This window comes from Heloderma suspectum, chromosome 2 (assembly GCF_057233095.1).
Source record: "Heloderma suspectum isolate Gila_16-S chromosome 2, 16-S_ref, whole genome shotgun sequence".
Classification (NCBI taxonomy): Eukaryota; Metazoa; Chordata; class Lepidosauria; order Squamata; family Helodermatidae; genus Heloderma; species Heloderma suspectum.
The window spans coordinates 222,178,467-222,199,569 of NC_139459.1; the positions used below are offsets into that span (position 1 = coordinate 222,178,467).

General features: G+C 44.6%; 1 protein-coding gene across 2 annotated transcripts in view; it reads right to left on the reverse strand.

The window, feature by feature from the left end:
* Nucleotides 1-21,103, reverse strand: part of CYGB (cytoglobin) — a 77,410-nt gene that overhangs the window by 17,332 nt on the left and 38,975 nt on the right. Inside the window, exons 2-3 of one of the 2 annotated variants that reach the window (XM_084838198.1) lie at nt 20,646-20,877; nt 16,975-17,138 (exon numbers count right to left, since the gene is read on the reverse strand). In XM_084838198.1, the coding sequence (XP_084694324.1) occupies nt 16,975-17,138; nt 20,646-20,877 (396 nt within the window). The remainder of the gene's footprint in view (nt 1-16,974; nt 17,139-20,645; nt 20,878-21,103) is intronic. The other variant, XM_084838197.1, reaches the window with a different exon arrangement.

Here is a 21,103-nt window from a genome sequence, read left to right on the forward strand (position 1 = left end):
CATATAGTCAGTGTGAAGAAGCCCATGTTTCTAAAAATGAAGGAGCTGTTGATCATGCAGCGAATAGTCCTCAAGCAAGGGCAAAAAGGCAATCAATGGGAATTTCAGGAGTGATTTTTGTCTGCCCCCTGAATGCTGTGAAAAACGTCTTACATTTATTTATGTATTTATTACATTAACATTTGATGCACTGCTAATTTTACAACCGAATTCCAAAACAATGAGCCGCTCACTAAAAGAAGACCCAGTGCCTGCTTTTTGTGTACAGCTGCAAACAACTGACAGAACCACAATCTGAATCCACTGCCACAATTCCAAAGCATTTTCTTGCCACACATTATGGAGTGACAAGCAAAGATGGTATCAACTTCTTATTACTGCTGGCCTTTTTTATTATTTGTTTTATTGACTACCTGAGAGTTCTAACTGAACTGTAGGGTCGGATATTAAATTTTATGAATCAGTAAAACAGTATGAGATGGTGTAATGGTTAAGATTAAGCCACAAGGTTTATCAATTCTCTATTCACTATAGAGCAAGTTCCCCAGTCTGGAGCCTCCTTAACTGGCTAGACTAACATTGTCAAGGAATTCTACTGCAGAGCATATGCCCTGGGGTCCATAAATTTTCATTCTTTTTAAAATCTGAGAGACGCATCCATGGAACAGACATAAAAGCAGCTGCAGTGTGCAAAAATATCCCAAAGGAATCGAGTTTTAAGAAGCTACAGTAAGAGGCAAAGCAGTCGAATGGGCTCTTTCAGTTCTGATGGTCAGGCAACCAAGATTGGAAATTTGCAATATTCCTTCCATGATGGTTGTCCACAATCAAGAGTTTGGGGGAACAGTTGAGTAACTATTTAACTGCTTGTTTATAACCAATGAAGACATTACACCACAGCATCTCAGTAGCACAGTGTCTTGAGGAAATCATTTATAGGCTTATAGTACATTTTGGGGGAAAGTAATTTTCAGTGCACTGCTTGAATCGAGCAGTAGCACTGAACACCTGTTTAGAAGTGACAGCTCTGACTGAAAGCTGATATGAAAGCCACCTGTTCAATTAATGAATTATTACTGAATGATTAATGTACTCTACAGCTCTGCATATCAACAAGGAAAATCTGTAATTGGAACCCACTTCCAATTTTCAGCAATAATTATTGTTAAGTACTTTGCACAGGTAAAATGCTCTGTAATTAATAAGTGCAGTCTTTCTTCAAGCTCATGATAACTATAGCATATAGGGTTACCAGACTTCTTGCATTTTAGTGCTAAAAATATTTTTGGGCTGCAATCCTGTTTCTTTCTTTCTTTAAATTGGGCAGTATCCAACAGGGCACTTATGACCCTGCCGATTCCCCTGCACCCCGCCAATTTCTTCACACAAGTAGTATCCGCCGCATGTGGAATGGAGATTTAGTACTTCCGAGGGCAACTGGAAATGTGCAAAAATGCATGTTTTAGGAACAAGGCAGGTTGGTGGAGCTCGCATAAGGGAGCTCTGCCAAGCTGCCCCGATCCAGAAAGGAGAGTTTCTGCTCATTTTCGAGCTTCCTCTGGGAAGCATTAAATGATCTCTGTTGTGCAAGCAGTGGGTCCCACTTGTGCAACGGAATTGGCAGAACCCATCACTTGTGCAACATAAGCTGCAAGGTGCAAGAGAATCAGCAAAATTTATTTGTGATTTGTTAACATGTGTTTATTTCCTTGCTTATTATATTTATATGCTTCTTCTCTGTTAGAAGGTTTTGAGGGAGGGGGAAAGCTTACAAAGGAAATGAAAACCAACATCAATAATTAAAATGTCTGAGAAAACAAAAATACAGAACAGCAGTAAGTCCTTTATAAAAACAAATCTAGTCAAAAGAAGAACCAAACAGGAAAAATAACCCAGCAGTACAAGCCATACCCCATTCAGTTAAGGATATGTATGGAAGTCATCTTCCATGTTGTGTGAATGGCCCCTAGCTTGATTGTGGCATCAGCCACTGGAAGAATTGCAGTCCCACTCTCTGCCTCACACAGACATTTGAGGGGTGTTCTCTAGCTTCTACAGTGCTGTAATTTCCTTGAGTAATTACAGCCTATGGGTTCTTGGACAATCCAGTAGTTCAAGTCAAAGTGTGTTAGATTCAAGTCACTAGAAATAGAAATATGCAAGGCATTAGGCAGAGTAAACATGGTGTGATGCAACGTATAACGTATTTACTGGGCACAGAGTGAAACAGAAGAGATAAATGAAATCTGGTTTCCAAGAATTTTCATTTGGAAATGTTTGTTGCTTTTGATGTCAGAAAGAGCGAGAGAAAAGACTTGAGATCCAGATATGAGACCTGTGTGAAACATGGAGCAGCTGTCTGTGTATGTGTGTGTGTGTGTGTGTGTAGAAGGAACTACAGCTCGAGCCAAGATTCACCCTTTCTTTCTGCTCTTCTCCTCCCCTCTACTTCTCATTTCACTGTTCAAAACTGATTTGCTTTCCAGTTTTTCAGCTTGACTTTTGTATCTTCTTGATATATCCAGGTCATCATCAGCCTCTCACACAGTGGGTTTGGGGAAGGAAGGGTGCAATCCTATGCATGGTTAGACAGAAAAACATGGTTGGCTGGGGAAGGCTGGGAGTTGTAGGGCTTTTTCTGTCTAAACATGCATAGGATTACGCCCTTAGAGACTGGGAGGGAGAGAAAAGGGAATAGGCCCTCAAAAAATGTATCATCTTTGTCTTTTTCTTTTGGAACTCAACGTTATTTTTGACAGTATAGGTAACTATAAACATGTTTTTGTATGTGCACATGTTTTATCTTAGAGGCTTGCCATTTTGCTGATTGGACTGATATACCCGAGGGATGGCAGCTGGACACATCTGGATTCAACTTAATAAAAATGAATGTCTGCAAAATAATAACAATAAACCAAGTATTATAAAATTTTTATCATGTGTTTGTGACACATGATAAAACACACTGCAATAACTTGGCAAGGAACAGAAAACCCTAAATTGTCAAGTATAAATTAATTTAACTAGCCTGCAGTTATTTTTCTCTTCCTGATGGCCTTCTGTAGTAGAGAAGCCAAAGTGTCTGAGGGTGAAACTGAGTTTGAGGTTGTTGTAGAGCATGGGTAGGCAACTTGGTGCCCTCCAGATGTTTTGGACTACAACTCCCCTAAGGCCCAGCAAGCATAGCCAATGGTCAGGGTTTATGGGAGCTGTGGCTTAAAACATGTAGAGAATATCAGGTTGCCTACCCCTATGTTAGAGAAAGGCCTGGTTCACATGATCACAGGGTGGTTAACAAGCCATGGTGGCTCGTTAACTACCCTGTGCATGCTGGTTGCAGGCTGGCTGATTTGCATAATTACCCTCACTGGGCAATTATGCAAATTATGTAATTATGCAGTATCCATGGGTGCCAGGTTGCTGCTGATTCAAGCCCCTGCCTCCACAGCTTCTTGTGTCTTCTGAACCCAGAAATGGTGGCTTGTTGGGGTGGTTAACAAACCATCCAGAACCCCAACAAGCCACTTTTTTCCAGTTCAGATGACATGAGAAGCCACGGAGGCAGGAGCTTGAATTGGCAAGCTGATGCCTATGGGTGCTGCAACCCCGCCGTGGCTAATAAGCCATGGTGGGCTGCAGTGATCATGCAAGCTAGGTCAAGCTTTTTGACCCTGAGGTCTCTCCCACTGCTGGGCACCAAGATTAGGTGGCCATGGAGCAACTTTTTTGGGGGGGCTATGTGTGCCTCTCTCTTCCTAACTGGCCAATTGCAATGAATTCTAAGGAGTCCTTTCAATTTTCCCTGAGTCACGTGGGGCTCGCTTATCCAGAAGTAGCTCCAGTGTGGCCGAGATATCTAGTTAGGTGGATGGGGCCCTATGGGTGGGCCTTTTCCACATCATTGGCACCTTCCTCCTTCTGGAGCAGCGATGGCTCCATGGGAAAGACCCACACAGTTGGTTCTCTCACACATGGCTGGGTCAATGCAACATGATCCCAGCCATACCAGAGCTGCTCAGAGAAAAGTGGCTCTCGCGCGGTTGGGACAACACCAAACAGGCACCCAGATCTCAGCTACTCTCACATTCTGGAACCCTGCTAAAAAGCCACAGGGTTCTTCTGGAGATATCCATTATTCTCTTTCCGGAAAACATAACATGTCAACAACTTTCTGGGTGATGGATGAAATCCCTTGGAAGTCCTACCACGTCAAGATAAACTTAGTGCAAATGCTTGAGGCAGCCCGCAGAGTTCCTTGATGTCCTGTTGTTTCAAACCTCTCTACCCCTGCCATAAGTTTGGATGGAATTATAACAGGTTTTCACTCCACAGTTTTTCTTGGAAACATCTTAGCACTGTAAATAAATATTCCATGAGAATGTGGCGTAGGTTCATGAACCACACTGGAATTCCCATCTAAAACCCCATAATGTTTTGGGCTTAGAATCTTTGTCCTTCTCATAGTTCTCTGTGGAGTTTCTTGATGCAACTACTGCAAGTCTGAACTGGATGATCTTTGAAGGACCATCCACCTCCAGCATCAGAGGCAGTATACCTCTGTATACAGGTTGTTGGGGAACACGAGCAGGATAGTGCTGTTGCACTCATGTCCTCTTTGTGAGTTTCCCACAGGCAGCTGGCCGGCCACTGTTAGAAATAGCCGGTTTACACATCACGATAAGCCATGCTGAAAATAAGCCACGGTGGGTTAGTTGTTCAATCGGTAACCCAGGTTACTCCTGACAATTGATCAGATGCTCTGTGGCTTGGCTTGTTTCCTCCTTAGTCCTCCCACCTGCTCCTGGCAAGTATCCCATGGGCCTTTGCAGTACAACCTCAGCAGCCTACTCCATGACTCCGTAAATGAGTACAAATGCGCTCTTTAGCAGAGTAGAAGGTTTTTTGTAGATTTTTTTCACCTTCAGGGAGATTTGTGTATATCTAACTTTAATTTTTTTTTAAAAAAAACTTAAAAACCTTTTGGGGAGATATGTGCAAATTCACTAAAGCGTAGTAGTTACTGCGAATAAGTGCAGTAGTTACTGTGAATTTGCGCAAATTTCCATGAAAGTTAAAAAAGAAGCTAAGTTTGTGCAATTCCTCCCCAAAGATGAAAGAAATAATGTTAAATATGCACAAATCCCGCAGAAGATTTTTTTTTAAACATGGTGTTGCTGTCTAGGGAGGCAACAAAGTGTAGGAGTAAATTGACAAGTGTTGTTTCAAGACATAACAGAGAGGGGATATCATTATTCTGGGCTACTGACAACTGTACTACTCAAGAATGTAAATATTGGTCAGGTGAATCTGCGCACTTGCGAAGGACCAAAAAATAAAAATATTTTTTTTACGAACACATGAAGGAAATTCTCAAGTGCCATTTCTTATTGATGTATCGGAGGAGGGGCAGATGGCGAGGGAGGAGGGAGAATGGAGGTGGGGGGCAGCACTGGTGTCACTGCAAGGAGAGACCAGGGTTTTTGCCAGGTGGCTCTGTAACCCTTTCCGACAAGCCCTGGTACCTGGCAGTCAGACGCACTGCTCAAAGTGCAGAGAGGGCCTGGCCTGGCCCTCTTTCCTGTTATGACAGACCCATTGGCTACTGTTTTCAGAAGTCTGTGGGGGCGGGGAGGATGATTTAACTAAATTTGGTGGGATTCATGAATGGGGCTTGTGGATTCGTGCTAAGGGCCCCCTACCCTTCCCCCCATAGTTTGAGCACTGGTCAGAAAAATTTATTGTATTATTTGCTATATTTTTGGATTGCTCCTCTGTTCTGTGAGTGCTGATATACGCTGTCTGAACATGGAAGCATTGTGGCTTATAGGCTCCAATGGATTCCCATAGATCTATCTGATGGGTTGCCATCGTTGTTTAAACATTTATTCTAGGGAATCAGAGAATCAGAGAATCAGAGAATAGTAGGGTTGGAAGGGGCCTACAAGGCCATTGGATCCAACCCCCTGCTCAATGCAGGAATCCAAGTCAGAGCATCCCTGACAGATGGCTGTCCAGCCTCATCTTGAATGCCTCCAGTGTGGGAGAGCCCACTACCTCCCGGGGTAATTGGTTCCATTGTCGTATTGCTCTAACAGTCCGGAAGGTTTTCCTGAAGTTCATCCAGAATCTGGCTTCCTGTAACTTGAGCCCATTATTCCATGTCCTGCATTCTGGGATGATCGAGAAGAGATGCTGGCCTTCCTCTCTGTGACAACCTTTCAAGTACTTGAAGAGTGCTATCATATCTCCCCTCAGTCTTCTCTTCTCAAGGCTAAACATGCCCAATTCTTTCAGTCTCTCTTCATAGGGCTTTGTTTCCAGTCCCCTGATCATCTTTGTGCCCTCCTCTGAACCCTCTCCAGCTTGTCTGCATCCTTCTTAAAGTGCGGTACCCAGAATTGGACACAGTACTCCAGATGAAGCCTAACCAGTGCTGAGTAGAGGGGAACTAGTACTTCCCAGGATTTGGAAGCTATGCTTCTATTAATGCAGCCCAAAATAGCATTTGCCTTTTCTGCAGCCACATCACGTTGTTGGCTCATATTCAGCTTGTGATCTACAACAATTCCAAGATGCTTCTCGCTTGTAGTGTTGTTGAGCCATGTATCCCCCATCTTGTAACTGTGCATTTGGTTTCTTTTTCCTAGGTGCAGAACTTGGCATTTATCCCTATTCAATGTCATTCTGTTGTTTTCTTCTCAGTGCTCCAGTCTATCAAGATCACTGTGAATTTTGTTTCTGTCTTCCAAAGTATTAGCTATCCTGCCCAATTTTGTGTCATCTGCAAATCTGATCAGCATTCCCTGCACCTCCTCCTCCAAGTCATTCATAAAAATGTTGAAGAGCACTGGGCCCAGGACTGAGCCCTACGGTACCCCGCTTGTTACCTCTCACCAGTTTGAGAAATTCCAATTGATAAGCACTCTTTGAGTCCGATTCTGTAGCCAACTGTGGATCCACCGGATCGTTGTTTCATCTAGCCCACTTTGAGCTAGTTTGCTCATCAGGATATCATGGGGCACTTTGTCGAAAGCTTTGCTGAAGTTGAGGTATGTTATGTCTACAGCATTCCCATAGTCCACAAGGGAGGTTACTTGATCAAAAAATGAGATCAGATTCATCTGGTAGGATTTGTTCTTGATAAATCCATGTTGGCTTTGAGTAATCACTGCATTGTTTTCAAGGTGCTTACAGATGGATTGCTTTATAAGCTGCAGAATTACATCATCATGCAGCATGGAGCTGTGTAAAGAAGCACTTCCTTTTGTCTCACTACCTATCATTTTTATGAATTTGGTGGCCTTATTGCACAGTTTCAAAATGTGAACGTCAAAGTGGGTGATCTGAATTGGCATCTGAAAAACTCCATCATATTTTAGCCATAAGGCCCTTTACATGGTGTTAGCAGTGGGAATGATATATATCACTGGGGTTCCTTAAATTTCCCACTCAGTAAGGAGCTGTGGGGAAGACCACCAGCCAGCTGCACCAGGTGGACCCTGAGCCTGTTTCTGCCCCTGCCAAACAGGTACTTAGGCGGGGCTGCCAGAGGCTGCACTTAGCGTCGCACTTGGAGATGCGTGGAGGAGCGTATGAAGATCCACCCACCACCTCTCCAGAGACATCAGCAGCCAGAAATACCAGCAGCAAATAGCAGCAGCAGAGGGCAGGAGCTTTAAAGACCAGAAAGAAAGGGGCAAACACAGATTTTACCTGCTCCTTTTTAGCTGCTGCTCTCTTTTATATTCTTTTATACTGTTGTATATTTTATATCTTAACATTTTAATATGTGCCTGGGAAGTCCTTCGAGCAACTCAGGGGGTCGGGGAGGTGCCACCATAACTGTAGTCATGGGTAGGGGGAGGTATGGCATTGGGGGATTAACAGGCCAGCTGAGGAGAAGAGGGGCTAGACACCTTACAGCTGTCCCCTCTTCTGGTTCTTCCCCCAACCTGATGGTTCCTGGCGGCCTTACCGGCTTGCCTCAGGTCTGGTGGTGCTGCTGCTGAATGCCAGGTTGGCCCAAAATAAAATCTCCCTCATCCATGATTTGATTGTGGATGAGGGGGCTGACCTGGTATGTATTACTGAGACCTGGGTGGGGGAACTGGGAGGGGTTACTCTCTCCCAGCTGTGCCCTCCTGGGTACCCAGTGCAGCACCAAAACAGACTCTAGGGTTGGGGAGGGGGGGTTGCCGTGGTCTATAGGAATTCAATCCCTCTCTCCAGGCTTCCTGCTCATTCGAGTGCAGATTTTGAGTGCTTATACCTTGTGTTGGGTACCCGGGACAGATTAGGGATTCTGTTGGTGCACCGCCCACTCCACTGCCCATCAGACTCCCTCCCTGAGCTGACGGAGGTGGTCTCGGACTTGGTGTTGAGGACCCCTAGGATGATGGTCCTGGGGGATCTCAACTTCCATGCCGAGGCCGCTGGTGACACGTTGGGGTTGTCCCAACATGTCACCAGCCCAACGCATGTAAAAGGACGCACGCTTGATCTGGTTTTCTCAACTGGGCAGGAGGATGGTGATCTGAAAGTGGAGGAATTAACACCTGTCCCTTTGTCATGGTCAGATCACTTCCTGTTGAGGTTTAGACTCTTGGCAGCCTTCCCCCTCTGCAAGGGTGGGGGACCTATTAAAATGGTCCGCCCCCGGAGGCTAATGGATTCTGAGGGCTCTGGGGGATTTTTCTGCTGGTGTGGCTGGTGCTCCTGTTGAAGCCCAGGTCGCTCTGTGGATTGCAGAGATGACTCGGGCAGTTGACACGATCATGCCCGAGCACCCTCTCCCTCTCAGCAGAGCCTGGCCAGCTCCTTGGTATACACCTGAGCTGAGGGCAAGAAAGCAAGAGGGGAGATAGCTAGAACGCAGGTGGAGGAAAACTTGTGCTGAGTCTGACCGAACACAGGTAACAGCTCACTATCGAGCCTACTCCGTGGCGGTGAGGGTGGCAAAGAGACAGTTCTTTTCCACTAGCATTGCATCTTCTCAGTGTCGTCCAGCAGAGCTTTTCCGAGTGGCTCACAGCTTGTTACATTCTGGGCCAGAGAGAGAGACTGTGGAACCCTTGGTTGAATGCTGTGGCGAGTTTGCACGGCACTTTGAAGATAAAGTCGCTCAGATTCGCCATGAATTGGATACAATGATTAATGCAGTTTCATTGGTAGAAGCATTCAGAGCACGGTCTGGTCCAGTTCTATTGGATGAGTTTCAGTTATTGAGGCCTGAGGATTACTGAGACCAAGCGGACAAGGTGCTTGGCCAAGTCCGATCTACTACTTGTGTGCTTGACCCCTGCCTTTCATGGCTTATTAAATCAAATAAGGAGGGGATGTTCAGCTGGTTCCAGGAGGTTGTACATTCCTCCTTGAGAGCGGGAGTGGTACCTGCTCCTTTAAAAGAGGCAGTAATCAGACCACTCCTGAAAAAGCCTAACCTGGACCCGGAGGATGTTAACAATTATAGGCCTGTGGCCAACATCCCCTTCTTGGGCAAGTTGCTTGAGCAGGTGGTTGCAGGGCAGCTCCAGGCACTCTTGAATGAAATGGATTAACTAGATCCATTTCAACCGGGCTTCAGGCCTGGTTTTGGAACGGAAACTGCCTTGGTCTCCCTGTGGGATGACCTCTGCCAGGAGAGGGACAGGGGGAGTGTGACCCTGTTGATTCTCTTGGACCTCTCAGCAGCTTTCGATACCATCGACCATGGATAAGTTGTCTGGGTTGGGAGTTGGAGGCACTGCACTGCAGTGGTTCCGCTCCTACTTGGATGGCCAACTCCAGAAGGTGCTGCTGGGGGATTATTGCTCTGTGCCATGGCAATTGTGCCAGGGGTTCCACAGGGCTCTGTTTTATTCCCCATGCTGTTTAACATCTACTTGAAACCGCTGGGGGAGGTTATCTGGAGGTGTGAGCTGAGGTGCCATCAATATGCGGATGACACCCAGCTCCACCTCTCTTCTCATCAAACCCAGGTGAGGCAGTGGCTGTTCTGAATCAGGCCCTGGGCACAGTAATGGACTGGATGAGGGCCAATAAACTGAAACTCAATCCAGACAAAATGGAGGTACTGTTAGTGGGTGGTTCGACTGCCCGGCTAGGTGATATTCAACCTGTTCTGGAGGGGGTTGCACTCCCCCTAAAGGATCACGTTCGTAGTTTGGTGGTGCTCATGGAACCAGAACTGTCACTTGAGGCACAGGTGAACTCAGTGGCATGGAGCACTTTTTATCATCTGAGGCTGGTATACCAACTACGCCCTTATCTGGACAGAGATAGCCTAGCTAGTTATCCATGCTCTGATAACTTCTCATCTGGATTACTGCAATGCGTTATACGTGGGGCTGCCTTTGAAAACGGTCCGGAAACTTCAGCTGGTCCAAAATAGGGCAGCAAGATTGTTAATAGGGACTGGCCAATGACCTCATAGTACACCAGTACTTTTCCAGCTGCACTGGCTGCCAGTCCATTTTCGGACCCGATTCAAAGTGCTGGTATTAACATTCAAAGCCCTTAACGGCTTGGGGCCAGGTTATCTGAAGGATCGCCTCCTCCCATATGTGCTTGCCTTAAGATCATCTTCAGAGGCTCTTCTCCGTGAGCCCCTGCCAAAGGAAGTGAGGCGGGTGGCTACTAGGAGGAGGGCTTTTTTTGCTGTGGCACCCCGGCTGTGGAATGTGGAACCCTAGTGAGGTTCACCTGGCACCTACATTGTATTGCTCTTTAGACTTTTAGCTTTGCTGTTTTAAATCTGTATTTTAAATCCCTGCACTGCTGCTAGGTTTTATTCTGGTTTTATTCTGGTTGTATTTTTACTGTGGTTTTAATGTTTTATATATTTTGTATTATTTTATTGTGTGCTCTTTTAATTTTTGTGAACCGCCCAGAGACCTTCGGCTATTGGGCAGTACAGAAGTACATACATACATACATACTGGACAGGATTTCAAAGTTTGGCTCTTCTCCCCCAAAAGGGAGATTCCAACAGAAGAGGCCTTATTACCAAGCTCTCCTGGTGAAATGGCTGACCTTGTGTAGAGTGAATGAAAGAAAGACCAGCTGCCACATGTTGAACTAGAAACTGAAATGCTTAAGAACGTAAGAACATAAGAAGAGTCATGCTGGATCAGACCAAGGGTCCATCTAGTCCAGCATTCTGTTCACACGGCCAGCCAGTTGTGAACGGGAAACCCTCAAGCAACAGCACTCTGCTGACCATGTTCCCCAGCAACTGGTGTACATAGGCATACAGCCTCTGATACTGGAGATAGCATAGACCCATCAGGACTAGTAGCCACTGATAGTCTACCCCCTTTTAAAGCCATCCAAATTGGTGGCCAACACTACATTGTGTGATATAATTGAATTCCATAGTTCAACTATGAGATGTGTGAAGAAGTACTTCCTTTTATCTGTCCTGAAACTCCCACCAATCAGCTTCATAGGATGACCTCAGGTTCTAGTATTGTGAGAGAGAGAGAAAAATGTCTCCCTATTGACATTCTCCACACCACGTCCCAGAGGAGATAGTCTCCTTTACTGAACTCCACCTCTCCTTCCTATTCTCCCTTTAACTCATGAAGAACCATAATGATATCATGCCATGCATGAATAATGCCTCATGGGCCTAGTTCTCACAAATAACAGATGAGATGGTAAATCTGTGTTGTTGTTTTTAATGAATGAGCATTCAAACACACGAGCCCCCATTTGAAGTGGTACAGCTCAGAAACAGGTTTTCCTCCTCATAAACTGAAAAGTACTAGGCCTTAGCTTCTGCTGGTCTTTTAACTCATGGTGCCATTCAGTTGTCAAGATCGTTTTAATAGTATCTTGATGACTAGAAATTTACTTAGAAATAAAAGGTAATATTTACTTTCCTAAAAAAGGGAGTCTGTAGGTCATGCCTGATGACTGCATGTTGCCTCTCCTTGCTTGAACTGGGAGAGGCAAAATATCTCATAAATTGAAAAATAGTCTTGTATAATTGTGGTCTGAAATCAATCATAATGCTAATGACTTAGTTAGGAATTTCTGGCTGTTTGCCTCTGAGGGTAGAGAGCACTTCCAAATAATATTGCTCCATTTATCACAGACTTGCATATCATTCAGGATTGGAGGAAACACCCTATTCTGACTCAGAACTTCACCACACGAAGCTAAGATCCTACATCCTTACAGGGCTTTCTGCTTCTGGATTCTTTGCAGGATTGAGATGAGCTCCTTTACATGGGTGGACACCTGCTTTCAGTCAGAGAATTCCTTTCTTGGCAAGTCCTATACCTTTTATTTTACAGTCAATAGATGGTGGTGTGGTTACAGCGTAACTGTGCAGTTACACACAGCTGATATATTGGACTAACATTCCTTATTGAGTTATCTCTGATCTTTTAAAACATGGGATAAAGATCAGAAAGCGTGGGAGACACCCTGAAGCTTGACAATGTTGTGTAAAGGACCTGCACATTTCTGTGAGTGACCGGTTATGAGTGTGCAATAAAAGCCTCATGCAGAAATCCTCTCATTGTTCTTCAGCTCACTTTAATATTTTATTAACTTAGCACTGGCCTTTCATACCCTTGTCAGATTGAAATTATCATGCTGTTTCCCTCTTTCTGTCTGCAGCTGGTCCCTAAAATAACCATTTCCTTCCAATGGTTGACACTAGTGAAGGTTCACTATATGGATAACGTCTTCTGCAATGCAGATACTGGAGCTAACCTTTAAATCCCCAGTTGAAGCAGAAGACGTGCAGCTGCAGCTCCATCTGACCATTCTCATCCCAATCCTATTTTCTGCCCTTCTCCTTCCCCTGCTATGGTAAACAGGTCTCCAGCTGCCCGGTACAGCAAGAGAGGGAGAGGATCCGGCAACAGGACTGGGGAGGAAATAAGCGAAAGGAGTCATGGTTGACTCAACTCCTGCTTCAACATACACTGCAACCCCATGCATGTCTACTCAGAAGTAAGTCCCCTTGTTTTCAGTGGTGCTTACTCCCAGGTAAGTGTGCATAGTACGGCAGCTTTAAAAGCCTAAGGGCACAATCCTATGCATGTTTAGACAGAAAAAAGGCCTACAATTCCCAGCATTCCCTAGCCAGCAAAGCAAAGCTGGCTGGGGACTGCTGGGAGTTGTAGGCCTTTTCTCTGTCTGAACATATGTAGGCTTGTGCCCTAAGTCCAGTGTCCAGGTTGCAAGGTGGCAACTCTAGTTTCCTATCCCTCTAGTTATGGAGGCATTCAAATCACAGTGGTTCTTCACCCAATCATTTTCAAAGGTCTCTATGTACAACCACCATGCTACATAAATTCAGTGCTGCTGAACAAGGATAGGTTTCCTTTACTGTGTGCCTTTCCAAGCCTAGCCGATCATGCAGATGTGTGTCCCTGATGGCATAACCATGTTTCTGTACTAAAAGAGGGTTGGGGGTTGAAGAAAGAAACCTGGGAAGGATTCTACCAAGGATGTTTTCCCCCAGGCTCTAGCTGATCCTGAAAAAATCCAGGTCAGCAGAAACACTTTAAACTTCCATTAGCTGACACATTGGAGGAAGCATCATGTTTATAAACACTCAGTGTCAGCCTGAAAGGTCAGCTGGACTCAGGTCATTCAGATGCTTTCAGCTGACAAAAGTTAATGCAAGTGGAACAGTCCCTACATTCTCAGCTAATCTACTGGAAGGACACTCTGCCAAATATTTGTCCTGCTGTTGTCTGCATTGCTGCTATAGATACAAATCCAGTAAAAGACCTTTGTTTCCTACTGCTTTGTCTGTCCAGATCAATATTTCTATGAATATTGAAGAGGGGTTTTGGTAAATTCCAGGTTGGCATGCAGACAGAATTCAGAATTCTGTTCTCATGTAAAAGATAACACTAGGTGGAAGCACGTAACTGTATTGGCTCATTTTCAACCTCTTATCAAATTCTTGGATCATTTCTTGCCTCGTCTTTTAGGCAAAATAATTTCCACTTATTTCCAAGATGGGGAAATTAGATGTGGTGGGATTAAAAGGTCATTTGAGACATTCACCACAGCAGTCTCTCAGAATGTTTGGGTTCTGGCTTATCTCTCCCCAAACTGAAATTATGAAATTAATGAGATCAGTATTCTGGACTGCTAATGCTTAAGTCATGTGTCATCGCCATGGAGGAACAACCAGCCCTAAAGGGGAAGTTGATAGAGCTCATGTTCATGTACATGCCTTTATGAACAAGTGAATGGGTGCTTCCAGATGAGGCTTTTACTGTACAACTGCACTACCTCATACACAGAATTTTATGGGGGGGGGGGCGGCATCCAGTCACTATCATCTTATCATCTGCAATTTGTAGCCCTCCCATGTTTTTCCATCACTTCTTCTATCTTTTTTTCTTACTAGAAAAAAAAAAAACATTAAGGAAAAAAAGATGGAATAGCTGCACAGTTTCTTTTGCTATGCTAGGAACCCTCCATCTGGAAGCACCCTAAGTCTGAACTGGAGTTCCTCACTCTTTATGACAGTGAGGCTAAGAGTCAGGTAAGATTTCATTAGGTTGCCTCAGATCATTTGGGTTATTCCATCACTCCTTATCCTCAGCCATAGCCATTTAGAGGTGGTGGGTGGCTGAAATAGTTAGATTTTGGGGGAGAGTTATAGAAAACAATAGGCTCTATATCACAACAAAGAAAGAGAGCCGGTTGTTCTCTAGACCTCTCCCCAAAATTTACTTCTTCACACACACACACCTATGTAACATGATCCCATACATATATTTACTCAGAAATATGTTCCACTGTGTTGAATGGTGCTTACTCCCAAGTAAGTGTACATAGCTTTGCAACCTTAATCTGGCTTTGTGTGTGGATAAGGAATTCCATCATTCTCATTCAAGATGGAGTAATCCATTACTATGTAGAAGATATTTTTCTACAGCTTAAGAAACACCATTTTGGCTTCTCCTGCTTGCCCTCTGCACCACAGAGTCTGTCTGTGTATATTTAAGGCACCCTTAGCAGCCATATTCAAATCTATCTAAACTAGGAATGCCTTATTGCTGCCTCTTTGACTCTATCTAAACTAGGAATGCCTTATTGCTGCCTCTTTGACTTCATTTGAAGTACAGCAGAATTAATTGTCGATGTTAAGGTACAATGAAGTGCCTTGCATGTTCATTTTAATTCACTTAATTCTTGTTAAAGGAATGCAAGTCCTGTGGCAAGAAGGAAGAAGTCAACATGGAAGAAGAATCTGGGGAGATATCCAGTTCTGTCAACAGATATGCGGCTGTAAGCTTTGGTAGGCTTCCCTTTGGGAGTTAGCAGCAATTACTAATATGCTGTTGCTTAACATTCACACAGATATCAGCGAAGCAAGTTTTCTGGCCAGCTAAAATTTATGTTTTCTAATAGTTCAGAAAGAGCTAATGAATGACATGCCATCATTACACACGTCCCTAATTCCTGCCGCTGCTTTACACGCTGGCCTGGCTAAACACTGAGTCGCCTACTATCTCTGAGTCGCTGATTCATTGCCGAGACTGGGTTGCCTGCCTCTGGGAGACTATCCAGATCTCGGCGAATCCCCTTTCTGCATCAATCTGGCTGACTAATCCTTTCTTCTAACCCAGTATGCATCAAGACTGGAGAGGGAATCCCAGCACACTTTTTTCATGTCCCTGAGCTCTTTTCTGAAAATAGGCCAGAACTGACACACTTCACCACCTAGACAGATAGCTGAGGTGAATCACAGTCTCCCCAAATTATGCAAGTGAATCAGCATCAACAAAGACGAACGAAAATATCTCTAAGCTTGGAGAGAAATGAGGCTGGATGATTCAATGGGCAGGAGCTGCCTTATTATCCATGATTTATAGTCTAGGAAGATTCAGTTTTGAGCAAGGGACCTATTAGAGAAAGAAAGGCTCATGTATCTTAGAATCACCCTAAGTATTTCTTCATACCACAGACAAGGTCTGCGTTTGATCCTGATAATCACAAGCTGAATAAGATAGAGGGGCAGTGATTGGTAGAGGTGCTGAAGGATTGGATATCCCCCCACCCAAGCTTGGGGGCCTATGGAACTCTGAAGCATCAAACTTAAAATCAATGGGGTTTTCAGTGTCAACTTTATTTTGTGGTAACAACTTCCAGAGGGGTAACTGCGTTAGTCTGTTGCAGCAAAACCAACACAACAATATTTCTTGCTGCACAAGCTTTTGTGGACTAGAGTCCATTTCAGATGAAGTGGAGCCCAGTCCACAAAAGCTTATGTATAAGAAATCTGTTTGTCTTTAAGGTACCACAAGACTCTCTTGTTTGCTTTATGGATTTAGAAAGCCTAGCAGTTTGCCATTAATAACAAGCATGGTGGGTTCTAAAAGCCACAGCTAAAGGCATCTCTGCATGAACAGTTTTCCATTCTATTGCTATATCATCGTCATCATCATCCTCCAGTGTCGCACTCTGTGCTGATTTAGTGCAGCTGTGGTAAATCTGAAGCATGGAGAGCATATGAGAAGAGTCTCTACTTAAACATTTCTCCTCCGGTTCAAACATCAGAAGAACAGATAAATGTCTAATCTCCCTCTGTGCAGTGCCAAGAATAGGAGGTTAAGCATGGTACTACCAGCTCCTCAGCCCATGCGTATTTCACAGTTCTTGGGATTGCATCAAAGCCCTTCTGTATTGTTTAAATAATTCCTATCTAAGAGTCATGGGCCCTATGGGTGGTGCCAGATTACCTTTGATCTCCTACAAGCAGGTTGCTCAAGGGTGAGTTAGGTGACTTTGTGAAATAATTGCTGAGCTACAATGCACAGTGTTTCCCAGCTACCCTTTCCCCCTTATTGCTGTGGCAGGATTCTTACTGCATGGCTACAGAGCTATGAGTCTACTGAAAGGGTGGTGAACGATGGAAGGTGGTGAGAGCCACAAGTGAAGTCTTGAAGGAATTCCCAAACCCACCCTGCCCCGTTTCCCTGGTCCGCTCACATGGTGGAATTCGGATACTGCACCCAGCCCACCTCCTTGTACACGGCGGTCACGTGAGTATAGATGAGGCTCCTCATCTTGGCCCAGGCTCTCTGGACCTCTGGAGCGGTGAACTCATTGGCATATTCTTCTGCGAGCACTTCCAGCATAACGCCAGTGAGAATCTGGGAGGAGAGGAAGCAGCAGTAACAGTTAGAGCAGTTTCCCAATTTCCCCCTAACGCTTTAAAACAAGACACTAACATTGGCCCATTACTATTATTATTATTATTTGGCTGTTGCTGCCATAATTAAAATTTATTCATTAGATTTCTGTACTGCCCTTCAATACCCTGATTACAAGATGGTTTTCACTCATCATCACCATCAATCAATCAAATGTTAAAGTACGTTAAAAGCCATAAACCAGCTTTCCTCAATGTGGCGCCTTCCAGGTGTTTTGGACTACAACTCCCATCACCCCAGCCATTGGCCATGGTGATGTGGGCTGATGGGAAGGCACCATGGTGTTCAATGCTGCCATAAACCAACAACTACATCAGCAGAGTGAAAGCAACAATAAAATAAGATAATCAAACCTCTCTGTAGCCTGAAAGAGTAAAAGGGTATTAGTTTGGTGCCAGAAAGACGTTAATGTAGGTACCATGCAAGCATCCCTGCGAAGGGCAAGCAGGGACCACAAGAGGGGTGGCATCTCCCTGGGTACCTCCCACCAGACATCAGATGACAAGGGGATCCAGAGAAGCACAGGCAGGTTGATGAGTAAGCAGCCATTCCTCCAGTCCCAAGCCATGCAGGGCTTTCCAGGGAAGTACCAACACTTTGAGTTTGGCTTAGAAATAAACTGGTAGCCAACAGAGTTCTTTTGACACAGGTGAGATATGTTCCAATGACTGGTCCCGGTTAATAACCTAGCCAGTGCATTTTCTCATAACTACTGCCTCCAAAGGCCGCCCAACACACGTTATTACAAGAGCGGAATCCAACGGGATGCCGATTCCCCTCCTCCCTGCCAATTCCGTTGCACAAGTGACCCCCACTGCTTGCACAACAGTGATTTCATGCTTGCCCCCAAATTCGTTTGCTTAAGGCAGCTCCGCGGACCTGCCTCCATCCAGAAATGAGCATTTTCACTTGTTTCTGGGCTTCCTCTATGAAGCACTAAATCTCCCTTGCGTAAGCGGTGGGTCCTGCTTGTGCAATGGAATTGGCAGGACCCATTGTTTGCGGAAAGGAATTGGTGGGGATGTAAGCACCACATTGGATTCTGCCCAGTAGTCCCATTTGGAGATTACCAGAGCACAGGTGACTGTGGGCAGGCTATCTCTGATCAGGAGGGCCCCCAGCTGGCACACCATTCTACTAGAGATCCAAAATAAAAGGAATGGAAGCAGTCATAACTTAGCAATGTTATTTGGGGTGACCAGCCAGATGGGCGATTAATAAACTTAATAAATAAATATAATAAATAAATAAATGGCCCCTCCAGTCCAGTTTCATGTGACAAATAGCTAAATCTGGATGTTTCAGGAATCACAACAGCAAAGGGACTATGCAGAGTACTGCACTCACTGTTGTCCACTTCCAGCATTTGTCATTTTAAAGTATTTAGTTGCACAATACGCATTTCTACACTACAAATTTAAACCGAGTTCTTTCGCTTTCATAATTAAATGCTGCATTTTCCCTCAAAAAAACTTGCTGAAAGTGCTCGTTAGGTGCAGAAGCTAAATTGGAGGGTCATGACGTCATCTCAAGAACCCATAAACAACCATAAGTAGGGAATGATGAGCGCACAATAAATGCCTTGTGTAGAAAAGCCCCATGTGCTGTATAGATGCTTTGAGCAACTGATCTAGTATCTGTTATTGTTCACTATTTCTAATTGCCCTCTAAAAGAGCCTTTCTACATGAGGCTTTTATTGTGCACTCGTGACTGCTCATTCACGGTAGTTTGCAGGTCCTTTATACATCCTCTAGGGCCTCTCCCGTGCTTTGCAACCATTATCACGTTTTTTTCCAAATGAGGAAAGTCTGATATTATTTAGAAATGGTGGAATGAGAGTCAAGGGTAATTGCACAATTCTGCTGTACCACAGCATCATCTACTGGTTGTATAACAAAAAGCAGAGAAAGAAATCGCCTGGAAAAAAGGCATGTGTAAAGGAGGCGAGCTTAATTCCACAAAAAATCTAGAAGCAGAAGCCCTCGTAAAGGTGCAGGATAAAAACCTCATGTAGAAATGCCCAAAGTAAAAGTAAGTATATTGGGTTCTCTTAGATAAAGGGGAATGAACAGTAGAAGTGGAAACGCTATTGTTCCTGCCCTCACCCCCTCACCCCATCATGAAAACTCCTTGCATGCATCCCTCTTCTGCTCTTGAAGCATTTGTCAGACACTCAGACACTACTTGCATGTTTTCAAGCTTTGCTCTCTAACCATGAGAACCAGAAGCTTGCTGTTCTTAAAATAAAGAAAAAAAAGTTTTAAAAGGAGTTTTATTCATTTATTGCTACAAAATGCTGTGCTAGATATCTGGATTCCATGTTATGTTGTGTAAACATAGTTATCATTATGTTCCCTGGCCTCAGTCCCCTCTCTGGCAGCCAGCACCTGCCACAGTGAACTGCCCAAGGTTCAGTCTGTTGTGATCCTGCACTCCCTGATGTAACTCTGCTCTATCAGATGTGACCCTGCCCTGCCAGTAAGTGCCATTGCTTCAAAGAGTCTCCCCTGGAGCCTTGAGCTAACCTAGAACAGGACAGTTACATAGGTTTAGCCTTCCCCAGCCCGGGGTTCTCCTGACGTTTTGGACTTCAATTCCCATCAACCCTAGCCAGTATGGCCAATGGCCAGGGATGATGGAATTTGTAGCCCAAAACATCTAAAGGGCATCAGGTTGGGGAAACACTTTTAACAATCTCTGCCAACTTGGTTGTTATTCTGTCAACTTGATTGTATTTTACAGAGGAATTTACAATCTAAAATTCAGCCCAAGGGAGAAAACAAAGGAATGGGCGTTAGCTGAATAAACAAGGCAAGAAGGATATGTGTTTATTTCAGTCACATGCACTTAGATATAGTTATGATAGGGCACAGGGCCTAAGAGATAGATGGATAGGTTGTTTAATCTATCAACTAACCAGATGCAGCCAAAACTGTGGGTGAGACTAGTTTGCTTGAGTAATTTGGAGCAGTTGGCTCTGCAAACACCTTTCTGTACCATATTTGCTCTTTGCTTATGCCACACTGTGATCTGTGAGTACTAGTGTATGAAATGACCCAGCCAGAGCGAACAACCAGTGAGAGTCAGTGTGGTGTAGTGGTTAGAATGTTGGACTAGGGCTCAGGAGATCCAGGTTCTAGTCCCCACGTGGCCATGAAGCTCACTGGAGGAGTTTGGACCAGTCACTGACTCTCAGCCCAACCTACGTCACAGGGTTGTTGTGAGGATAAAATGCAGAAGCGGGCAGGGGAGGGGGATGTAAGCCGCCTTGGGCTCCTTGCAAGAGGAAAAAAGGCAGGATATAAATGTAATAATAATAATTAACAACAACAACAACAACAACAACCAGCACAGTATAGCTGCTTTTTTTTGTCTGCTTTATTTAAAGGTCTGTGCTTGGTTTTCTGTTATCTATTAAGGACCAAAGGCCGTGGCTTTGTCTTTACCTTAAAGTAGACTGGTTCGACTTTGTGCTTGACAGCATGTGCCTTGCCCACCAAGGCTAGGACAGAGGAGACCTTTTCTGAATCATAGATGTTCTCCACCACACTGTTAATAGCCCCCATGACCCTCCTGGCGTGTTTACGCAGCTGCAGACTCCTTTCCATCTCTAGTGGGTCCTCCATGTGCTTGAATTGGCTGAAGTACTGCTTGGCAGATGGGAAGTTGACAAAAAACCTGCAGAGTGCCATTAAGGAGAGAAAGAAAAGGAAAGCCAAGTCAGTCTGAGGGAGGTCTGTTGAGAGGCTAGATGTCTCCAAACAGGGCCCCCGACAGTGAGGCCCGTCTAGGTATCATGCCACCTGTAAGTGAACTCTGTGCCACTCTTATACCACTGCTGCAGCAGGCCTCAGGTGATCAGAGAAGTCAATAGGCTATTTTTAGGGACTCTTGAGGAGTTAAT